At 37.8% G+C, this 24,976-nt stretch overlaps 1 protein-coding gene across 1 annotated transcript in view; it reads right to left on the bottom strand.

Annotated features, from left to right (window-relative positions):
* The window catches only part of PRKN (parkin RBR E3 ubiquitin protein ligase), a 766,947-nt gene that overhangs the window by 371,483 nt on the left and 370,488 nt on the right, over nt 1-24,976 (bottom strand). Inside the window, exon 6 of the mRNA XM_086743743.1 lies at nt 7,112-7,227. Within this exon, the coding sequence (XP_086599869.1) occupies nt 7,112-7,227 (116 nt within the window). The remainder of the gene's footprint in view (nt 1-7,111; nt 7,228-24,976) is intronic.

Here is a 24,976-nt window from a genome sequence, read left to right as displayed (position 1 = left end):
AACCAGTAAGAATTGCAATGCTGTCCTGTCATTGCCATAGGGGGTTGCTGTATACGAGTGGTTACAATTCAACTGAAAGTTTAAGGCACTGAATTTTATGCACGAGGCACATCTTCCAGAAGCCCCTGATAGAAGTGTTTGAGTCTAAAACCCACGGTGTGTGCCACTAAAGAAATGAAGGTCACTTACTGGCATTATTAGATTTTGTTTGCATTTCAAAATGCAAACAAATGTGCCAACAAAATGTTTTCCCTTCATGATTTTTCTTGTATCAGAACTCAAATATTACAGCTCTAACAACCAATATTCTATAGGCTACCTTACTGGGGAAAAGAAAAAAGCTCTAAACCAATTAGTAACAGTTCTTAGTTTGATATTTGATTAATTTCTTACTTTAAATAAGTGATTCTTAAGAAATCACATTAATTTCAGAAGCATTAGGAGAGAAAGCAGTAGACATTGTCCCTGATGGTCACAGTACTTAGACAAAGTAGATTTAATTCTTAACATAATCTTTTCCCATTCTTCTTTGAACTACTGAAGGTACATAAAGACAATAGAATGTAACAGGCAGAGATTTGGAGCAGAGACCACATTATCAACACAGGTCACAGAGGGGGAAAATGTACTTTAAAAATGATGAGCTAAACATAGATTTAATAACTTGCTGGGATCTTAATGGCCCAAGGGGTAATTTTAGGATCCGATACCCCAGAAGCGACAAGAAAGAGCAACTACAAGTCTAGAATAAGGTGCTATTTGCTCTTCTGAAAAACATCTCATGGGCAATGTCTTTTAATGGACACAGTCTGCATTTTGATCTTGGAAGGGAACAGAAGGTCCCTGGCAAAACTCTCTTCAAATAACAGCAGAATTGGCCTGAATTTAATTTGTAGGACAGCTTCTTCACTTAGAAAATGTTTACAGTTCAGATATGGATCCTTATCAGAAGCCGCATTTTGCAAGTCATCCCTTCAGCTGTAGCATTTGATTCAAATAATGAAACTAATGATTCTGGAATTATTTGTATTTTAAAGGTTTTGAATGCGATGGCAGACCTGCAATCTCATATACTTTTTGTTACATTCACTGCTATATTCCTTCTCTGATATTCTTTCCTTTTAAAAAAAAAAAAAATTCAGACTGCATTAATACCAATTATTTAGAAAAAGAAAGGAAGGTAAAAGCAAATGATTTCAGGTGTTTCTGTTTTAACTGTAATAGAAGAAATATTTTACTTCAAAGCAATGTAAAACATCAATGCGCAACACGTAGAGGTCAATAAGGAACTTGGTACTCCTTCTATATCAACAATAAAGATCAAACCCCAAAATGCTACATTACAAAAATCCTAATTCCCTTAATAATCTGGGGGAGTTTGCCTTCCTTTGGCAGGTAAAATCCATAACTAAAAATCATTCACATATATATTTATTGAGAAGCAAACGATTCTACCACTCACCAATTTGGAAATATGACTCAATAAAAATGAAGCTCAAGTCTCAGTCCTGACTTTACAGTAATGGAAATGAGTGAGTAGGAGTAATAGGGGGATGGCACAAACTGCTGCTAGAAGGAAAAATTTTATAAGTTCTACTTTATCATCAGAAAAAAAAAAATAGACTGAAAAAAAAAAAAGATGTCTGATTAAGAGCTAGTAAGAAGCTTAGGAGGCTCAAAGTAGTCCCACCAGAACCAGATTAACACATGTTGTCCCTAACAACATGCAGTCATTCATTCTTTATTGACTGAAGGAGAAGAGAGCTGTCTACTGAATTCTAACAGGACTTCCTACAGTACATTCACTTTGAGTTTTCCTCTCCAAGGACTGACCTTCTCCAACACTCTCCTACCCATGGAGTCTAATGTGATCACAGTCTGAATTGATTTGGCTGAAAAGAATTATGACAAAGACCTCACATTGTGGTGACCCTTGAAGAACATCCAGTGTATGTGCTTCTAACTCCCACCACTAGCAAAATTAAGCTCTCACTTCAACTCTAGTGGAAGTCTGAACAGTAGAGAAATCATAGAATCATAGAATGGTTAGGGTTGGAAGGGACCTTCAAAGCGTCTGGTCCAACTCCCCTGCAAGGAGCAGGGACATCCCCGACTAGATCAGGTTGCTCAGATATTAAAAGATTCCATTGTCTAAACAAAACAAAACATTTTTTTTTGTCCACGATTATGAAGTAGGGATTTATTTGATAAAAAATTCTGACAGCACAACAGCAAATGCTTCTCCTTCTGGTGAATTCTTTCTATCTATTAAGTGACAGTAAGCCCTATATATCTTCTACACTTATCTGTATCTGTTGGAACCTAAAAATAATGGTGCCTTTAGGAATTCTACACTACCTAGCCTGTGAAAGATGACGTGATGCACTTCTGTTCTGTTCATTTTATTTTAACACTGCTTAACACCGCTGTTATTCCTGAGCCTGATTTATGGGTACCCTGGGGTACTCCTAACCCCTTTTGATGTTATTTCTACTGGAAACAGTTGACAAAAGCAGATGTCCCCTTGAGGATTGCTCAGTTCCAGTATTTGTTTCAACTTTCAGCCATTTGCTCAACCTATTAAGAGCTTCTTCAAAGACATAAAGTAGCAACCCATCACCTTGAACGCTACAGAAAAAAATAAATGCATAAAGGCTGCCAATACACACTAACTCTGCTGTAGATAAGCAGAATACTTTGGAAGACATTACACTACATGGAATACTGCTTAGGGATTTAGCATAACCCTACAAGGGTATTTGGCTCTGAAGTATTTCACTCTGTTGGTCAGAGCTGCATGAAAATATTCATATAAAATATAAACCCAAGGCAAACAGAAAATGTGCCTAATGTAAACCTGAGACTAAAAATTGGCAATAGGCTTAAATGTTACTTCCACTTTGTTTTTTTTCTGTATACCATAGAGTACACTACTGCTTTAAACATGATTTTTATGAGCTCCGCAAACCTTGCTAAAACCATACGTATGCTGTGCCAAGAATCTTGGAGCGAAACTGCTCTGCCTGTGGTGGACTGACTGTCCGTGATAAATGGATGGAAACAACTAGAGAGATGGTATATATCTTGCTGTGAGCAATAATATTTAAGAAATATGTAAATAGTACCTGGTTGTCATCGTTTCCTGTTCAAATTTTTTCAGTAAAGAGGAAGAAAAATGTATTTTGAAGAACAGACACAATTTTTTTTTATTTTACTGTAGTGAAGCTAATACTATTACAAAGTAATAGTGCACCAAATGCAGTTATTTCTCTTTTCTACCTGTCTGCTATAGAACAATCAAAGTAGGTTTCACAAAATACTACGACTGCAGAGTGCCTTAGATGATACTTTTAAATTGCATTGGAGCATTAGAAAGTAATCACCAGCACAAATGCATAGTCACCTAAATGTTTAACTAAATTAAAAAGGTTATGAGTATTTCTTTGAGATATATAGAAATATTCCAAGAATGCTAGGTAGAAGACAAGAATTAGAAGCTCAACTTGCAAGACTGGCCATATAGAAAAAGTAAGGTCTTCCTGGTACCTCAGTTCTTGGAAGCACCTACAAATGTTTACTATTACACAAAACATAATAGATTTTGATGGCTTTAAAAATAAAAAATTCTGAAAGATAATCAGCATTTAATGTATGAATACACTCTCAGAACTTTAGAGTTATCACAGAAATGTGTATCAATATTTTGACATGGTGAGACAGAACAATTTTCTTCCATTTTAGTTCCTCTAATGTTGCCTAGAGAAGGCGGTTTTAGGTAAGATTTTTTTTTTTTTTTCTTTTTTCTTAATAGAGAGGAAGGCTTAACAAAAACAGTAAATAATCAGGAACAGATAGCGTTCCCTGGAATCTAGAAATACTTAGAGTTCTTGAGAATCCAGTGGACACAGGTCCTGGAGTCCACAGGTATTAGTTCAGCAATTTTACCCCTTCATTGTACTTCACAGTGTTTGATGACCTTTTCTGATGCTTTCTGAGCCCTACAGAGGGAATACTAACACATGAATAACCCTTTTCCATGCCATCTTACCTCCAGGAGAAAAAGTATACTTTCACTGTAGATCTAGTTTCAGCAATGAGCCTTTGGGTTTCAGCTTCAAGATTGTCCCAAGGTGGCTGTGACAAGGCCGCCTATGACACTACTGTGTAGGATATCTGTCTGTCCGTTGTTGCCATTTGGCTTGGGATCAGGGATCAGTCATCGTCCCTCTTTCATTTAGCAGTACAGACATATAAGAGGGGTCTGCACTGCAGTAAGCCAAACTATTCCTCTTGCCCAGTGAATTGTTAGAAGGGACAGGAGAACTAGCCACTTTTTAGTAGTTTAGTCCGCAACCTTGCTGCAAAATGATGAGGTACCAATTCCACAGACACTGATATTTGGCCTTTAACCTGTACTTATGAGCCAGTTCTGTAAATACACCATAGAGGATGCTGAAAAAAAAATCAGCTTTTTTTCCAGAAGACACATCATATGAATCAGTACAGAGTTCAAGTGTCCCTTGCAACTCCTCTATTTTGACCGACAACTATCATTTCACAATTCTCTTTGGTATACATGTTCATGTAAGGAATGGTGCTACCTGCACTGAGGCAGAGTCAAGGTACAATAGTTTCATGTTAGTTAACCATGAAAGAGAGGAGGAACTGAAAAAATATTGCCTGTTTCCTGCTGCTTTCATCTTGTGCAGTTCCACAGACCAGTACAAAAGACCTGCTCATGGGTGGGACAGGATTAGGAGGAGTACAGGAGAATAGAGGTCACTCACAAAATCTTATAAGTTATACAATAAGGCAGAAGAGAGAATATCCTCTTCATCATTTCACTACATCACTTGAGGAACGAGAGAGGAAACCTACACTTATAGCTCTAGGAAGTACAAGGAATCTAATTCCAGGTACATAAATGTAGAAGGCTGCTAGAGTACTCTCCTGCTCACTCTTGGGATAACTGATTTCACTGCCTTCTGTTAAACAAATAATTCCATGGTCTACAAGACATACTGGGTCAGAAGAGTATTCCTCTGACTTTTTGGACATTGAAGGGGATACAACTGCTCTGTAGGCTGTTTTCATAATATCTGCCATCTAACCCTCTTCTCACGCCATAGGCTTCAGGAATCTTGCTATGATCAAATAAAATCCATCAGCCATTCAGAAAAAAACCCAAAAACTTTCATTATCTAAAACATATCTTTATGCTCCATAACAGAAGACAACTATTTCTCAACAACAGATTCTGCTATGCGAATTAAAGAGGGAAGACTTATTATGTTCTGCCTGTTCTCCTCATCATGGATAGACAACTAGGAATTGCTAGCACCTTGTCATATGCTCCGGCACCCAAATCATATCCTGTTTCTTAAGGTAGTCAGTAAGACCTCCTACAAACATTTACAAATAAAATACTGTAAGATCACATGATGATATCTCAGAAGGGGTCCTGTAGACTACAAAGAATCTGAACAGCATGAGGCCAACAGGAAGATGTGTCTTCCTTCCCTGTTTAATGTATAAATCCAATACATTTATTCATAAACAAATATTCTTGGATTGTGTGCTGAGCTAAAAGTCTACTGAAACAGGTCTCCCATAGTTATTTGATGCCTTAATTTACTGAGAATTTATGTGCTTTTGTGACATGTCTATAGATAGTCCCACTAAACTTTACTAGTTAAGTTCAGGAAGACAATAGCTAGTTCTGGGAACAGTTCAGCTAAGCAAATCCAGAAAAATAAGACTTACCTCTTTCTTTCTTTGGGATTTTGCCACAAAAGAGAGGGAAATATTACAAATTCATGAATATGGGTGAATAGATCTGTACTCAACATACCAATTCAAGAAAATGTCAGCATATCCATTTCAAATTTGACTGAAATAATTATAACCAATTCTCAAGCCTAAGTAATCATATTTGTGGATTATATTCTTCCCTCTTCTTCTTGGGAAAAGGAGAAAGCTGGACTCAGAATGGAAACTTCATATTATCCTTAATCACAGAGAGGTTAATACTGCTGCATATCTAACCACTGGGGACAAGCTAAGTAATTCAGTATGTACTGCCTGCAAGGTAGTCTCTGAAAAAGACACATGACAATGCTGTAAATGCTGTTTATATGTGAAGTGATGGACACTATGCTCTTCTCTTCAATGTACAATTATCTATTAATCTCTAAGACTAATTTTGTTCAGCCAAATACTGTCAGGAACAATCAGCTGCTACCAATGTAACAGCAGTCAATCACAACATAATACAATTATACCAGGTATTGGATACAATCAGAACAACGATCTATTATTTTCAATAGGAAGTTTACTTCCAAGAATCCAGCTTTTCTTCCCCAAAAGGATATCTCCTAACAGTTTTGTTCACACTGCTATCCTAGAAGATTTTTCTACATTCTTTCTTCTACTACAGAATATAGACCAATCAATAGCAACACTTGGAATGTTAGTTTTGATGTTCCACCTCAAAACATCACCTAATCAGTAGATAAATGTGTTTCAGGTTATTCTTCACAACAAAGGTGGCTGTCTTTCTCAGGCAATTGGTTTTTAATCCACACATTTGCAAATAACAGTATTCTTGAGTGTATGTGCCCAAACACCACGAGGTAAGATGGATTACAGTATTTAAAACTGCAATAAACAAGAACATGAGAACAGATTCATCATAAAAAGATGTTATTTTTATTTATAAAGGAAATTCCAAAAGGTTCCTTTCTGCAGGAACAACTTGTTCCCCTCAGGGGTGTGCTTTCATTCACTGGCTCTTAAATACGGATTAGCAGCAAAGACCTACACACTTATGTCACTATCTTGAGCACTTGAAGTTGTAGTTAGAACTTAAGCAGTCAGATTTCCACCTGCAACTCAGCTAAGGTGGAACTAACAAAAATATAAACTGTAATCGTACCAGTAAAACAAAGAAAACACCTGAAAATGTGGCCTATTTTCCACCATGGTACTAGGAAAGAAAAAAAAAAAGTTCAAAAAGGAAAATCAGCAGAGGAGAAAAAAAAAGCTCTCTGAAAGCGGTAAGTACTCTGAAGCACTGAGACTGTGCATCTCTGACACTTTTCGTTGTACTTACCTAATATCTGTGCATGTTATACACGTGATACAGCGACTGTTTGTTGTAACGAGGTTCAAAGCCACAGATGTTTCACTATCAGTGGTTGGGTGTGCTCCACATTTAAAGTAAAACTCCTGAAATATTGAAGGAGAGATAAAGAGAAGATTACAGACCTGCCGCTCATGGGCTTCCTTTATCTTAGGCTAACTGACATTTGAGACAACAGACAAATCACCACTGCCAACAGAAAAGGAGGACTATCATTAGGAAAGGTTTAGAAGGAATTCCTTGCAAAAATACCAGTCTAGGTGTGTTCAGTGTCTTCCCTAGAGAAGATAGCTGCTTGTGTTCTAACTGGATATCAGTGTGATACATTCTGTGATTTTCTGGATTTACAGAAAAACCACTACTTCATCTAAGTATAGTCATCAAAGGCAGAACAGTAAAGCACTGTCACTATGCATTAATATTTCCACATATTTTTTCTTACAGACGTTACTGTTTTCTGAACTCTAGAACACTGAATTTTAGCTCTAAATTACTGAAGACTGTCCTTGCTTTTTGTGCTGTTGGAAATCTATACAATATCATTTTACCATCACATTAAAGAGAATTTGGATGCATTTTGGACACTCTCTTTGGACACATATTACATTTGCAAGTATATATTACATTGTGATTGAATTAAGTTGTTTTAGTCCATACTGCTCTACATAGCCTCTCAGACTGCTTTCGTCAGCATAACACTTTGTACACAACTGTGTGCTTTGTTGTGTTTTCCACTGCACTTCAGGGAAAGTCATACTAATCATGCTGTGCTTTGATATGGTTTGGTAATAAGGGATTGTTTTAAATGTCCAAATTGCTCTATGCATATGTACTAAAAGCAGTGTGAAGATATGTGCTTTGCAATAGGAGCCACAGATAACAGTTTGCTGTTCCTTTGAGACTTTTTTTCCAGTAGCAAATTGTGGAGGTTTGTAATGAAAACATTAAGAGTGGTATAAATTAAGTGGGAATTGGAAGGGAAGAGTGAAAAAGCATCAGAAGAAACGATGAGAAGAAGGAATAAAAGAATGACAGGTGTTGATGGCATCAAGATATTAAGATCACAGATGATTCTCAAGACACCCAGACTAGGGGGAAAAAAAATAATTTAAAAAAAAAAAAAAAAGTGAGGAAAAAGGAAAAAAAAAAAAGAATAAACCACAGCTAGAGAAGAAGACACAGAGTTAGTGAATAAATCACCAGTGTTTCCTAATAATTTACAGAGGTGAGACAGGATGAGGAAAAAAAAATTAGTCATTTTCAACTTCTTTAGGGTGCTAAAGTCACATCCAAAACCCAGCATTAAGAACAACCCAAAAGTTGTGAAAGGGATTTGCTAGATGATGTTTCCTAATGTCACCCCAATTTCCTAGCTACACACATTTCAGTGCTTGTTAGTATATGAATACAAGAGAACAAATGTGGCTGAATGAAATCAGTTTTGTTTAATACAAAGCGATCTTCTGCTCCATACAAGCTTGCACTGGGATTTAGTACAATACTGTACTAAAATCAGTCCAGAAAAAGCTCTTATTTTCTCACTGCCTTGAGCCTTGCAATAGGGAATTCTTCATCTACAAAACATCTGTCGATTGTTATTTTTTCTACATGGTGATCATTGAGATACATTGCATATTTCTACATGAGACAAATACAGTACTATGCAGTAACACCTCTACGTGAAATCTGGCAAATGAGATATGAATAGTATTATTAACACAACCTTCCTCCTAGGTTACTTAATCCTGCTTCTCAGAAAAGCACTGATATATGCAATAGATTAAACACAAATGCAATATTCAAACTCCACTATAAGTTAAGGACTTATTATCTAAAGTCTGTATTAGTAGCAGTTTATTAAGAGAGCTAAGAGGTGAGAGTGTTTTAAAGACAAGCCTAATTTTAGAACAAAGTAATGGTTCACAGAATTTCTGAAGTAGTCATCTGTACATATATACATAGAGCTAACTTTTTAAAGTAACTAAATCATCTTTCTACTCCATTCTATAACATCAGGAAGTAGTCCCAAGCAAGAAAACACACTTAGAAGTCATCCTTAGACAATATGTTAGACTTTTCACGTTTTTTCTCTTGTTCAAGACCCAGCTACACAAACAGCTTTTAGTATTAGCTCTTGTGAGACCCCACCTGGAGTACTGTGCCCAGCTCTGGAGCCCCCAACATAAGAAGTACATGGACCTACTGGAGCGAGTCCAGAGGAGGGCCAGAGAGATGATCAGAGGGCCAGCACATGTCTCCTACAAGGATGGGCTGGGAGAGTTGGGGCTGTTCAGCCTGGAGAAGAGAAGGCTCCACAGACACCTTATAGTGGCCTTCCAGTAGCTAAAGGGGGCCTAAAAGAAAACTGGAGAGGGACTTTTGACAAGGGCATGTAGTGATAGGATGAGGGGCAAAGGGTTTAAACTGAAAGAGGGTAGATTTAGATTAGACATAAGGAACAAATTCTTTACTGTGAGGTTGCCTAAAGTTGCAGATGCCCCATCCCTGGAAATGTTCAAAGTCAGACTGGATGGGGCTTTGAGCAACCTGGTCTAGTGGAAAGTGTCCCTGCCCATGGCAGGGGGGTTGGAACTACATGATCTTTAAGGTCTCTTCCAACTCAAACCATTCTATGATTCTATCACAGTTTGAAGCATTTCAGTAGTTGAAAATGAGTCAACAGAACTAAAAATTCATCTGCAATACATGAAAAACTTTCACAATCTGTAACTTTAATTTATTTTCAACCTTTAAAAATGTATCCATTAATCTTTGTATTATTTGCTTATGGGTTTTGGGGCTTGAGTTCTCTTTGCCCTTTAAATTGGTTTTACTTTTTTAAAATTATATACTAAGAAGGATTTATTTCAATGCAGAGGTCTTGAAAATATCTCCTTGCTTCAGTATATCTGCATACAACTAAAAGAATACTTACAACTCACTATTACAGAACAGATAAACTATGGGCAAGGAAACACACCAGAAAAATAACTTTTGACAAAATTTCTTACTGACTATAATAAAACTTTCTTTGGGTCACGAGCAAAAAAAAAAAAAAAAAAAAAAAAAAAAAAAAAAAAAAAAAAGAAGTAAGCTTTAAACCACTTGAAACAGCTTTAGAATTTTTTTTTTTTAAAGAGCATCTGTTTGATTATTCTAATTGCCTTTGATAATATCTCAAAATGGCTGTAAGTTTCTTGTCATGAAAGCTGTTTAATGAAGATGGAAGGGAAATAAAGTGATCTATTTTTTATCCCATGCTCTAAGATCTATGCAATATTGCCTACAAGTTGGGAGGGGGTGGGGAAGAAAGAATAAAAAGAACTCTGTAGTGTTAGCAAAATCACTTCTCTGTACTTCTGGTTATCAGCCCCAAAATTGCTTTAAGAAAATTTCTCTACTATTTATATTTAGGATGTACATTGGTGTTGCTGAATGGAGAACTTTATGAAATCCAAAATACTATTTGAAATAGCGAAATAAAATATCGCCATTCTTCAAAACTATTGAAGACTCCCTGCTTGAGTAAAATACAATTAAAGAAATAGAAAATCTTAATATTAAATGCAAACAGAACAGAGGGCTTGTTAAGATTGTAGGAAAAAAAAATCCCTCAAGATCATATGTCAAGTATTTGTTCAGAAGAAATATTAAGATTAAAGAATAAAAAAGTCATTTATAACAAATGTGTTGAGACTAGCAGTACAGAAAAACTAAGCTGTTTATAAAATGCTCACCCTTGAAAAATAAAAGCTATCAATCTACACAATGCATAGTTCTATATAATCAACAGAAGTCTACTTCTATAGGCTTGAAACATCAGTCTTGTGCTGGGAGTTCACAAAACAGGGAGAGATTTGAATCTGAAAAAATCAGTACATGGAGTGCCCGACAGTTCTGGCATAGTGTGGACTGCTTTGCCACTTTTTTTTTTTAATCATAATAATATGCATTCCAATTGTTCAAAGGCTTTTAAAAGTCATGAACTCAATTAGGTTTCCAGTTGCTAATAAAAATTTATGTGGTCTGGTTTTGCACATTGTGTAAATAAACAATCCAGAAGTATTTATTGAAGAGAAGGCTCTGGGGAGACCTTATAGCAGCCTTCTAGTACCTAAAGGGGGCTTACAGGAAAGACAGGGATACAGATTTAGCAGGGCCTGTTCTGATAGGATGAGGGGTAATGGTTTTGAAATAGAGGGAGGTAGATTCAGACTAGACATAAGGAAAAAGCTTTTTACAGTGAGGGTGGTGGAACACTAGAACAGGTTGCCCAGAGAGGTGGTGGTTGCCCCATCCCTGGAAACATTCAAGGCCAGGTTAGATGGAGCTCCAAGCAACCTGATCTGGTTGGAGATGTCCCTGCTCCTTGCAAGGAGGTTGGACTGGATGACCTTGAAAGGTCCCTTCCAACCCAAACCGTCTTATGATTCTGTGATTTATCTGTTACATAGGACACATTTACAAGATTGTGTTTTAGACATACAATTTGACACTTTAGTTTCTCTAAAGATATCTTCGTTGATAACAGCACATTTTCCCAATACTTACTTTCCCAATACTCCTGCTACTTAGAAGGTACTTAGCAGAAGGTACTTACGAAATTTCCCAGAGACTTAACATACTTCTCGTCATGCAAGTACAACCCTTTTATGCCAGGGCATATATGTACGAAGTTATGAAGAAAGATAACCCATCAGCACAAGTTGCTTCTCAACTGATTCCAGCAATGGAATTGCTGAGAGTAAAACGTAAGTGGGAAGAGTTTAATCACTTTGCACTCTCCAGTCTTGCTTGTTATCAGGAATGTAAATGTAGCTATTCTTTTAATTAGTCTTTTACCCAGTGTATGATAGCCTAAGGAGAGAAATTTGCTGGATTCTTTAATCTAAAGATTTGTATGTTCCAAGGTTAATCTCAAAACAGGTACCTTGGAGCCAGACAATTTTGGGCTAACCCTCTAATTTTGACACAGACTGTCACACTCATATGAGCAGTTTTTACCTTTTAAGGTTAACATCAAAATGTCTCTCTGTACTCATAATATAAGTTATGTTGCACTATATGAGACAATACTACCAGAATTTTAACAATATAATGAAAAAACCTTATAGCATAACATAAAAGGGATATGCAAAAAAAAAAAAAAACAAACCATGCAGTCTACATGACAATCTAGTCTATGATTCTAATCTGACCATTTCTAAAATATTTTAAAGTAGAAGAAATCACATAATTCTTCCTTTCTGCACTTGTATTCTCATTTGATACAAAAATCTCTGATTTTGTTTTTTTTTTGTTAAGTATTTTTGTTCAGCAATGATTAAGTATGTGAAGAAATTACTGCAAAAGCCAAGACACAATTTAGTGCTTTTCTTAGTTCTAAAAGTGAGTAGTTTTATGGTCACATTCTACTGCAGTGAAAACCTTTAGATCATTTTCTTGCCTAAAGGCATAGGTCCCATGAAATTGTGAACATTCTATTTAAGACTACAAATGTCTTCCTTTTGGCAATGTATCTGATAGATTGTTATTCAGAGAAGGGAGCAGGTATTGCTCTTACATACTTTGCCATATTCTTCATAACTCCTGTTATCGCTTTTGTGTCACCCATCACCATAAAGAGCACAAGGGGGAAGAAAAGATTCAAAGATACATGGCCAGTGTTAGCTGCTTTTTATGAAACTCAAGAAGAAAATGCTCAAATTTAAAAAAAAAAAAATAAATTGTTGATATTTCACCAAAAATTGCTTTCCCTAAATTCTGTCTTTTCAAACAAAGGAGGGGTTTCACTACCCCTAACTGTGATTATGGCTTCTATATGTTAAAGTAACCAACACAAGTAAAAGACCGAAGTCATACACAAACCATTGGTAGGAAGCTAGGGTCTGAAACAGAGTAAGGCCCAGAAGAAACTTCACCCTTTTGAAACATGTTCCCTAGCCCAGTTTACTGCACTGTCGGTAAACACCACTCTTTGCTAAGTACAGAGTTAGCCCGCACCTCAGCTGATACACAACACACACACTACTTCAATGCCACTGTGGCATACTTCCGTGAAAATGCTTCATTTCCTTTTAAAACTGAAGAATTAAGTAGATATTCAGTGGATCTGAGGACAGATTGAAAGAAATCCACTTCAGAAAAGCTGTGGAATCAAATATTTCTTCTGAGATGTTCTGGAAAAGACTGGGTTCAACTCTGAGTAGAGATATTTTGAGGTCCGCACATCCAGAAGAATTGCAGGCTGTGGCTTTCCAGAGTATAGGAACATTTCAGTGGCAAAAAAAAAAAAAACAACCAACCAACCAAACACAAACAAACCCCCAAAACAAAACAAAAAAAAAAACCCCACAAAACTGTACAAGGTCGCAGTTAATCTAAACGTAAAACAGCCACTGCTTCTAAAGTTAAATAAATAAAACGTGTTAGGAAAGCTGTTTGAATTACACTAGCTAGGTAACTTATATGAGGAAGGCTGTACAGCCAAAGAGTAATTCTTAGAGATGATAGCAAACAAGTCTTAAATGGTTTTGTGACAGACTCATGTACACATTGTATATGTACAACTGCTCCACCTTCTTCTGTGAGACAACAGTATATTCACTAGCTCTGGTTAGTTACTGGAAGACGTCTTCCTCAAAACAGCGGCCTGCACCAGCTTCCCAATTCCCATATGCAGCTCAGCAGATACTACAAAGAACCTCAGCTCGGGTATTGAGCATTATGAGCATCATCCAGCACTAATTATTTGGTGAACGCCACTCTGCATGGTTTGTTTTTACTAAGCAACAACTCTGAGACATAAACAGCTGTTAAGATCAAAAGAAGAAAATTATTAACCAAAATTAATTTTTTTCATTATAATTGGTTTTAGTGTGAAAAAAAAAAATCACATAAATAAAACAAAAGTATTCCTAGAGCGACCTAAATTTCAGACAAGTGAAGTCCTCTGTTTCTTCTACATTTGGAGTTCATCTGGAACCTTAGGCTCTGCTCCTGTCATTGGTACGACTTTGTTTTAAGATGATCGCCATTCAACAATAAGGTTCCAATGAAAATCACAAGTTCTCTCTTATGATTCATAAACTCGATGCTTGACCATGATTTCAATAATGTAAACATTCTGCCAAAGGATAGCTGGGAAATGCAACTGCCCTTGGGGCATGGCTAGCTGGATCACCTACTAGGCAAATGACCAATAAATACTGGACTGTCTCAGTGGTTAGGGACAAAACGTTAACCCGTTTTAAGGGAAAGAATTTGTGCATAGTATTTAGACCAGCACTCAAGCTGCAGCATGTAACTCCTTAAGTAGTGTTTCTGTGTTAAAAAAAAATAATTTATCACTACAGAAAAGCAGAATAATGTGTGTGATTCTCTATATTTAATGCTAATTCTTTATTAATGCTAATTCTCTATTTAGATTAAACAGGACAGCTGTCAAGGTTATTAAGTGACACTGGATTTGAAGGTCCTTAGCACAGATTTTAAGAATACTGCAATGTAAAAATATTGGTCACTAACCATTCACTTATCAATACTAATATGAATCTTTCAAAAGCATAATCACTACACTCAGGCATTTCTTTGCCATAAAAAATATTCTTAATTATTCTATTTAAACGAGAAGATCCTGTGAAAAACTCAGCACTTGATCTCAGACCTACTTATTCAGAATGGAATCAGAATAATCATCAAGAATAAAAATAAAAGGATGCCACCAATACCAGCTTATTTTATATGCATTTCTACACTAATTTCCTCAGCCCTTACACTTTCAAATCCACAGAATCTCTGCTGTAGAATATGCAGGGGAAGGACAGCATGGCAGTTCACGGATGCCGTCAGAAGCATGAACTTTGAAATAAATGCCTTTATGAGATGCAAGGAGAAAAACTGATATCCCAGGAGAGCTCAAATATTATAGAGTAAGCCTTGTTAATATACTGCTGATAATTAAGCTGACCTTAAAGGCAAGTTGAAACTTCTTTTGATGTGAAGAAGGACAATAAAGTGCTGACATATTAAATTTCAATGTCTGTAAGAGGTATGTATTTATTTAATTTGGCAAGAGGCAAAAGCAGCATAAAAATGTAGAAGAAATATGAGCATCTCTCTAATATCTGCTTTCTGACAGAACTCCATTGCCCTTCTCGAAATGCCTCTGGCTAAGAAGAAGAAAGATCTGTTATTCGTGATAAAAGCTCTTTAGGATGAGTGTCCTTTGCCAGCTCTTCACTGAGGCTGACAGAATGTGTTTGGTCTCAGTGAATACATCAACTCTGACCTGTGTGAAGGATAAGGGAGGGAGTGAGTTAAACTTTGAAATTATTATTACATTTTGAGACAAGCACTGGCTTGGGCCAGAAACATTACTCCTATATTTTTCCAAACTTTCTTTTCTGCTCTGGAGTAACCGTTCAAATCTAAATGGGTCCACACGAGTAAAAGACACATATTTCAGAGGAAGAGGTGTCAATACATCTTTACAAGATCTCCTTTTTACTCTTGGTCAACTTTAAATAAGTTCATGCAAGAAAAATATTAAAAATACACAGTTCCACATTTTTCTCATAAACAAACATATTTGTCATGTCTTTTATTCAGTTGAGGATATAAAAAACAATTTGTTGTCTATCAAATATTTGAACAGATAGCCTACGATATTGAAAGTATTTTGAGTGTAGCAGGATTACGCGATGGGAAATGTACATGTTGTTCAGAATTCTTTACAAGACCTAGTGTTTTAGGCCTGACCAAGTAACTTAAAGACAAGCCTTAGGCATATAAAAATGTATATAAAACTCATCGTAAATGATTTTTTATGAGACATTTTCAAGGGCTACAAAACAGCAACAGCCTCTGTTCTCACCATATGCAGATCCCACTTTTATCTACAGTTAAATAAACCAACCAACCAAACAAACAAAACCAAAACCAAACCAAACCAAACAATCTTTAATTTACATATTTATTCCCCTTGTCAAGGGACAACATTTCTATCTTTCATTTTTCCAAAATTCACTCGAAGAACAGCGGTAGTGTTCAAAAACTAATAACAGGACAGTCTGGCTACCATTCAGTTTTAGCCAACAGTCTAACGTGATATAACCAAGATTATTAACGACTGAAAAAGATCTCACTATTCTTTTCTGAGGGCGCCATCACTTATTACATGTGAATTTGTGATTTATACCGACAAGGTTGTTTTTGTACAATGCTGCATACAGCTTGCATATCTAATGTCTGCACTACAAAAAAAAATAGTTATTACTTTCAATTAATAATTTGTATTAACATCTAAAAAGAGGAGATGAAAATAATTCAGATGCAAATAATTGTCATGATGAGATATTACCTGTAAAACGTTATAATGGCATCTGGCCTCTGGAGATAACGTGCAACTACAGTTTTCTAGGACTTTTGCATGTAAGAAAAGCTACAAGAAATGCCATACCTATCATGCAGATGCATCTGCTGCTTCCACACAGATGGAGCTGCTGAAGGGAGAGGCTGCAGCGCAAATCTCAGACCGAAAGAAGTGCCTGGACCCTCCTCCTGGTGCAGGGACAGGTGGCAGTCCTGCCTGCAGAAGACGTACCCAGGTGGAGGACATCCAGCAGCAGGTTGCTGAGCTGCAGGAGAAGTGAGAAGGCTGCATAAAATTAGGGAGGCTGAGGAGGAGTTAGATAGCTGGTTCCAAGCGCAGCCTGCAGTGGACCCAAAGCCAAAATCTCCCCCACCGGCACACAGAGAAGTGAGGGGGGCCAGTAACACAGAAGAATGAAAGCCTGCAATGGCAAGGACCAGCAGGAGGAAGAGACATTCCCTGAAGCCTGAGATGCCCTTGCAGAACCACTTCACCACTCTGCAGACTGAAGAGGAAAGACTTGGCACACCAGGAGAGACGCTGGAGCCGAGTAAAGCAGCCTGACCTGCTCCCTGTATAACAACCAGTGCAAGTAAGAGAAGGCGACGGGTGATAGTAGTTCAGCAACTCTCTTCCGTGAGGTACGAAGGCACCCATTTCCTGACCTGATGCGCTCTCTACAGAGGTGCGCTGTTTACCAGGGGCTTGTATCAGGGATGCCACCGAGAGACTATCAAACCTCACACAGTCCACTGGCTGTTAGTGCTTTTGTTGTTTCACGTCGGCACCAGTGATACAGCCAGGAGCAGCCCGAGAAATATTAAGAAGGATTACAGAATCCTGGGAGGAATGGTAAAAGACTCTGGAGTGCAGGTAGGTTTTTCATCAGTCCTTCCAGTCAAAGGGAAGGGGCTTGAAAGGGCCAGTTGACTCTGGTGAATCTACAAATGGTCACAGGACTGGTGGCACAGTCAGAGGTTCAGCCCCATAGACCATGGGACTTGCTTTGAGAAATCTGGCCTACTTGGGGCTGATGGGGCCCATGTGCTAGAGAAAGGGAAAAGTATCTTTGGCCATAGGCTTGCCAAGCTGATGAAGAGGGCTTTAAAGTAAAGTTGCCACGGTAGGGGAACTTCAATACATCCCACTCCTACCAGTTTGATGCCAGTGCCAGCAACAGATGCTGGAAGAAGGATCACAGGTCATCAGGAGATCAAATCCTCCCAGAATCCATAGGAAGGCACATTGAAATTAAGAAGGTGATTCATGACAGCCAGTGTGGCTTCACTAAGGGCAAATCATACCTGACAAATTTGGTGCCTTTCTATGGCAGAGTTACTACAGTGGTAGATAAGGGATGACCAGCTGACATCATCTACCTGGACTTGTGAAAAGCACTGATACTGTTCAGCATGACATTCTTGTCTCTGAACTGGAGAGACATGAATTTGATGGATAGATGACTCAGTGAATAAGAAACTGGCTGGACGGCTGCACTCAGAGAGTTGCAGTCAATGGCTCAATGTTCAAGTGGAGACCAGTGATGAGCTGCATTCCTCAGGGGCCAGTACAGAGACTGGTCCTACTTAACATCTTTGACAAGGACAGCGGGATTTAATGCACCCTCAGCAGGTTTGCCCGTGACACCATACTGTGTGGTGTGGTTAACACACACTGGAGAGAAGGGATGGCATCCAGAGGGACATTGACAGGCTTGAGAGGTGAGCCCATGTGAACATCATGAAGTTCAACAAGGTCAAGTACAAGGTTCTGCATGTGGGTTAGGGTAAACCCAAGTGCAAATACAGGCTAAGCAGAGAATGGATTGAGAGCAGGTCTGAGGAGGAGGACCTGGGAGTGCTGGTGGATGAGAAGTTCAACATGAGCCGACAATGTGCACTTGATTCTCCCCCTCTATTCTGCTCTCATGAGACCCCACCTGGAGTACTGCGTCCAGCTCTGGAGCCCCCAACATAAGGAGGACATGGACCTGTTGGAGCGAGTCCAGAGGAGGACTATGAATATGATCAGAGGGCTGGAGCACCCCTCCTATGAAGGCAGGCTGAGAGATTCAAGGTTGTTCAGCCTAGAGAAGAGAGGGCTCCAGGGACCTAGTCTAGTGGAAGTTGTCTCTGCCCATGGCAAGGGGGTTGGAACTAGATAATCTTTAAGGTCCTTCCAACTCAAAGCATTCTATGATTCTATGTATTATTCTTTCCTTGTCTACTAGAAAAGACACAGCGGAAACAAAAAGCACAAATGCCTTGGGAATCCCTTTGCTGCTGCTGCCCAGACAATGCTATTTCAACCACCCAGGAGAGTACTCTGTGTGAAAATGACTTTTCTTACTTTTAACAGCAGCATTTCTCATTTGCTTTGTTTGGCTCAAGGCAGTCACAGAGCATACTTGCCTCATTTCCCTGCAAGTGGTGGCTCAGCCTCAAGCAATCATGTCACTAATTCTGTTGTTATCCCTTCAAGTAGCAAAAGACAGAATGAACGAGACTCTTCAGCATGATCCAGCTCTTCTATCACCCATTTTCTCATAGTATAGACAAACAATTAAGTGTGTAAGGCATCATATTTCCTTATAAAAAGGGATCTTTGCCTGGAATGTTACCTCATAGTTGAATCAAAGGCCCTGTAGACATTTAGTGCACCACCAGAAATACATAACACACAGACACTGTAATGTCCATGGTATGGAAAGACACAGTAAGACAGTTGTAAGTAAATAATTTTTCAGTGAGAATGGCTATGCTTTCATATAAAAATAACATGAAAAGTTTACACCTCCCTTGCCCTGGAAGAGTGAAAAGTCTCCCTTTCCCCTCTCTGTTCTAGTTTTTTTTTAATCCATGTTTCATTTAGAAATACAAGCTCTGATCAGCACTAACTTCTGGGCTGAGCCAAGACTGCAGTTGTCAGGACAATTAAATTACGTAGTCCAGCCTCCAAATTGTTCTGTTGATTTTTTTTTTCACCAGGTTTCAGCATGTATGTTTTTTTTTGGAAAAATTCCTTTGAATTACTTGAGCCACAGAGGAAGTCTCAGTTTCAGAGTAGCTACTTAGAATTTAATATCATCATATCCTGAGTAGTAGTGCTGATTTTTAGGACTTAAACTTTCCCATCACCTTCTGTTAGAGCAGAATCCAACTTAAATTGTTATCAAGTGTTTCCTGTAGAGAATCAATCCTTTACTTCGAGCTTAATTTTCTCCAGCAACCAGATTTGAATTTTTATGTGGAACACAAGCCACAAAAATGGCTCAAAAAGAGAAGAAACTCAAATACTACATGGTATCACATCTTCAGGTTGTGCTTCTTCTGGCACAAAAAAAAAAAAAAAAATTGTTTGCAATTACAGGTTTGAGTAATTTGTTTCTTTTCTAACCATGCCAACAAGCACTTGGGGTAAACATAGTGATCGAGAATTCAAAATGACTATAGAATAAATCTAAAATGCATGAGAAACAGGACTCCTGTACTTGGGTAAATATTGCACAGGTGACATTATGGTATAAGGTCTCCCAAACGATCTTATCTTGAGCTTCAGAGAAAAGGCCACAGAGTTAGCAAATCACAAACAGCTAAGTAAACTACAGAATTTCTTTAACTGCTTGTAATTTTTTATGAGTATTCTACATGACACAACCCATTCCACGGTCTAGTCTGTAAACATTGCTGCTTTTCTGCAATATATGCACCAGAATCCCATTCATCTGATCCCAATACAACTGAAACATTTAAATTTTGTCCATCCCTTGATATCCAAGGAACTGGTTAGGTTCAAAGCTTAGAAGAAAAGGTATTTCAACCCCAAAAGCTATCTTAAAAACTGACTGTTATTTCTGGGTTTAGGTTTTCAGCCTTCAGCTAATATCACCAATGTCCTAAAGTCTCACATCCATCCATTGACCATATAGACGATCTACAAGCCCGTAACATAGCTGAAAGGCAGTACTAAGACACCTTTCATTTAGCACTAAGGCCGCCTCAGAGGAGCATCAGCATTTACGTGAGGACATCGGGCAGACAGAATTAGGCTGTAATACTACAGGAGTGGCTCTTTGCCACATGTCCATGTCTCAGCTTTAAAAAATTGGACAGTTCATTCTGTTGTCTTTCCAATATCTGCCATAGATCTGGATATGAATGAGAACAAACCAGCCAAGACACTGCCCAGTTAGTTTGGGAACAGTGAGAGAAGGAAAGGGAGGAAATGGCAGAAACATATCAAATATGCTTGCCTTTTGCTCTGAAGACTCAAAAATGTACTAATGAATGTTGGCACCCCCTGAATATTCATTGAAGAGGTAATGGATTTTTTTTCTAAGTCTATTTGCCACCCAGCAGCTTGTTACTTTTCTTTTGAAGCATGTTCTTTGACGTGACTACGCATTGTTAGCCCACTTATAGCTATGCTGTCCTTAATAGAGTTCTACTGAATTATTGGTGTTTACGCTTCTAATATTCTTTCTACAAAGGTGCTAAAGAGCAGGTCTTGTTACCTCTTTGTGTGTAGGGGGGGCACATCTAACCCACATAGAGCAAGACACATTAAACTCAAAGGTTTGGGTAAGTCCTGGAAAATTTTTCCAATATTTATTTTTCAGGTTTGTCTAGTTGCCAGAGTCGATGGAGCTAGGAGCACGTTTAGATGCAAGTGGGTTGTTTTTTTTTGCGAGGGTTTTTTTTTTTCTCTCCCCTGCATCTCTGGTTTAAATCTTTTACTTCTATGTGGACTGAGCAGTCAACTGGAATATTTGTGCTGCATCACAGAAACTGAAGCTTTCTTAAAACAAAAAGTAACCAAACAAAATATCCTGCTTCATGCCCAGAACATATGATAGACAGAGAAGGAGGAATGATGTTAAATGTAGTCACGTGAATAGACAGAAGCAAATAGTTGATCCATACTGCCATCATCTAAGCAGAAGAGGACTATGTACACGTTTGGTTTATTTTGTTGGTTTCAACTAAGTAAGGAACATTACAATTGTTCCTTCTACTTCTGTGAAATAAGATAAAGATGTTTCATTAGTGAGACAAGCATTTTAAATAATGTTTTAAAAAGCAAAATTTGAACTATAACGGCTAACAGAAACACCTCACTGTCCTGTTATAATTTTCAATATATAAAGGCATGATTTGTTAGTTTAAACTTACGAAATACAAATAAGTGTCCAGTGTTCTACATGACTCACACATTAAAAAAAAAAAAAAACCAACAAAAACACACACACATAATTGTTACAGAATCAAATACATCACTACTTAATAAAACATTATTATAGGCTAAAGTCTTGCAAAAGCTTTCCCCAGAAGTTCTTACAGGTTACTAGATGTTCTTGGAAGTTAGAGGGCTGCAGTAAGTGAAGTGAGGAGAGGGGACCAACAAACAAAAAAACAACAAAAAACCCAACAAAAAAAAAAAGCACCCTCTTCTCTTTGGCTTGTATTACAAAAAATGCTACAATCTTGGCAATAAATTAAATTAGTTCTCTAACATGTAGTTTCATGTTCTTTATTATTGTCTTTTTTAAAGAAATATATATATTTCAATATACAATATATACAAGGTGAGCTAGATGCAATATATATGAACCAGATGAACCAGAAAACATAAGTCACAGTGGGAATTCCATTATCTCCTTTATAATCTTGTTAGGAAAAAAGAAATATATGCTTGTATTGCACTCTTACCTATACTTTCTAGCATAAGAAATATGTAAAATGCAGCAAATAAATCAAACAAACACTTAAACTTATTTCATGTGCATACCAGTACAGAAGCAGCCAATATTTATCAGGAGTTGACAGCACAGTATCTGATTTGAAAAGGTATTTTCTATTACTAAAAACAAAGTGTGGACATTTTGAGACAATTTAACACATAGCCATATTATCTAGTGTAGATGGCTATTTGCATAGCTTTAATATAATGCTGACAGTGTCTTGATAGATTGTTTTCACTGAAGTGATTTAATTTGGTTTTCCCAGCAAACCTTTATCTATTTTACACGGCTCTCATTGTAAAAACAAGCAGGGGAAAAAAAAAAAAAATTGCTTTTTCTTAACTTAAAAAATTGTATCCAGGCAGAATAAGGCTACATCCACACTAGCAAACAACTTACTGTTAAAGAATATCCAGGAGCACTTCTGGGTGATTGAACACAGTCATCCACACAGGTGTAGTGTTTGAAAGGTCCTGGCATGTTTTCTACAGTGCCAGCTAGCATCTCTCACAAGCACAGTTCAGGAGTGGGCAAACCCAGGCACAGTTTTAGTACGTGGTCTGCATCCAGTTTTGGGGACTGAGAAAACTTACTAGCTGCAGATAAGCTATGCTGTGCTGTTTGGCCTTCAGGTATGAGGAATTTTACTAGTAACATTTAACCTTGTCATCCTCCTATGAACACTAAGTGGGGCACGCTTTGCATCTCTCTACTTCTAGAAACATGTTTTCCTCCTCACCAGTACTATTTCCCAGTCCAATTTCCTCTGGTCTTCCGATCAGGCTGGCAACTGCAGGCAGGACTCTTCTACCCTTCTCCATTGCAAAACACTTTCTGCTCCTTAATTTTACTAAAGTAGGTTTCTACCTGCAGAAACAGCAGTAAATTCATACTCAATTTAGTCAAAAGAATTTGCATAAATAGAAATTCATGCCCTCACTCAGATCAAAAGAATCATTTTGTTTAAAAATGTGACTAAGAAGGGATTTACATGATAACAGAATCTTTAAATTAGAGCACAAAATAGTGCATGAGCAGTATAAAGTGCTTTCTGCAAACAACACACAATACTACATTCTCCATTAGATATTTCAAAAATTATTTTTATTACAATATCTATCTTACAAAGCAACTAAAATTGCCGAAGTTTTGACTTACAAATTACCTCAAAAGTGTATTTCTGAAAAATATTTTTCAATGTATTTACTATTAAACTATTTTACTTCAACTTTATGTAAGGAAACCCAAGAATTTGAAAGATACAAGTGCATGACAGCCAGAGTTTAGCCCTGCTCAGGACCAAGCTAGGCAGTCTCTCACTCAGGGATAGAGATGGGGTGGTTATGTGTGGCATAGCATGGGGGAGAATATGGGTGGGTATCTAGAGAAATTCTCACCTCTCATGGTTTGGAATTTTACTACTGAACAACTAAAGTAACCTGATGAAGTGATAGAATACTTGAAGGAAAAATGTTGTGGGTATTCTGAAGAGGGCCAACTTACTGCACTGTGCTGGGCCCTGGCCAGTATCTACCAGACACTGCTCCATGTTACGCAGCACCCTCAAGGGAAAGACAGGGAAAAACAGGCTGACAGGTACTGTGGCTACTCACACCTTGGCAACAGGCACTGCAGCTGAAGCAGAAAACAAACCCGTGCTGGTATCAGTTGCCACTGTACACAAGAAGGAAACTTGGAAGTAGAAGTCAGCTCATTTAGTAAGAGGTTGAGCTGCTGGGTGCCAGTTGCTAAAGCCAATTCTGGGTCCATCACTGCTGCACTTTGTTCAGTTTTATCAATGAGTGACAGACTCCATAACGGAGTGGGGCTAAATTATGACAATGACAAAAATGATTGTCTTGCAATGGGCCACCAGAAAACGAACAGTAAAACAGAAAGAGATGTAACAATGGACATTGAACAAAAACAATTTTCCAGATGCATTGTCTTATTCACAAAATTTCAAACACACACTGCTGAATCCCCAGTGCTGTAAATACATGGTTGCTCATATGTTTATTGTGCTGGGGACTAACTCACTAACTTACACTACCCAGAGCACTAGCAGTGCTCTAATTTCCAGGGGTTATTTTGCTAAAACTGCCCCTGACTTACAGATACGTGGTGGCAGAGCCAAATGCAAAGACATTGATCTGTTTGGCTCGAGTTCCCCGTGTAGGATGTTCAGCTTGCAGAGAGGACTGAGCCACTGAGATGAGTTTGGCCTAACGAATATTGTGTTCACACAAACATAACAGGTCTATTATAGCATTTGTTATGACAAATCTTTTTTTGGGCTCCAAAATTCTCCCATAGATGGCATCAGTAATTAAACAGCTAGCGTTTGCCAAACCCTGCTGTGCACTTACTGCTGCCTTTGTGATTTCCTAACTGCCATTCTTTCTGCACAGGCATTATCTCATTTAATAACAGCAGTGTTCACTAGGCAAGCTCACAACTTGAAAACAAAATTTCCATCACACAGCCTGCGTGTTTGTGAACATGTAACACACATGTAGGAAGACATCAGATTAAGTACATTGCATAAGATAATCCCTTCAAGGAAGTTAGAAGTTAAAATGAGAAATATGTTTGTCTGTAAAACACACACACTTAGTTTAAAGGTACAGGCCTATAACGTTATAAAAATGCACCCTTCCAATTTCAGCCAGAAATTATAGCTGGGTATTGGAAAAGCAAAGCAAAACCACATCCCTTTCAC

This window comes from Chlamydotis macqueenii, chromosome 3 (genome assembly GCF_036417535.1).
Source record: "Chlamydotis macqueenii isolate bChlMac1 chromosome 3, bChlMac1.mat, whole genome shotgun sequence".
Classification (NCBI taxonomy): Eukaryota; Metazoa; Chordata; class Aves; order Otidiformes; family Otididae; genus Chlamydotis; species Chlamydotis macqueenii.
This window is presented reverse-complemented; position numbering and strand designations above follow the sequence as displayed.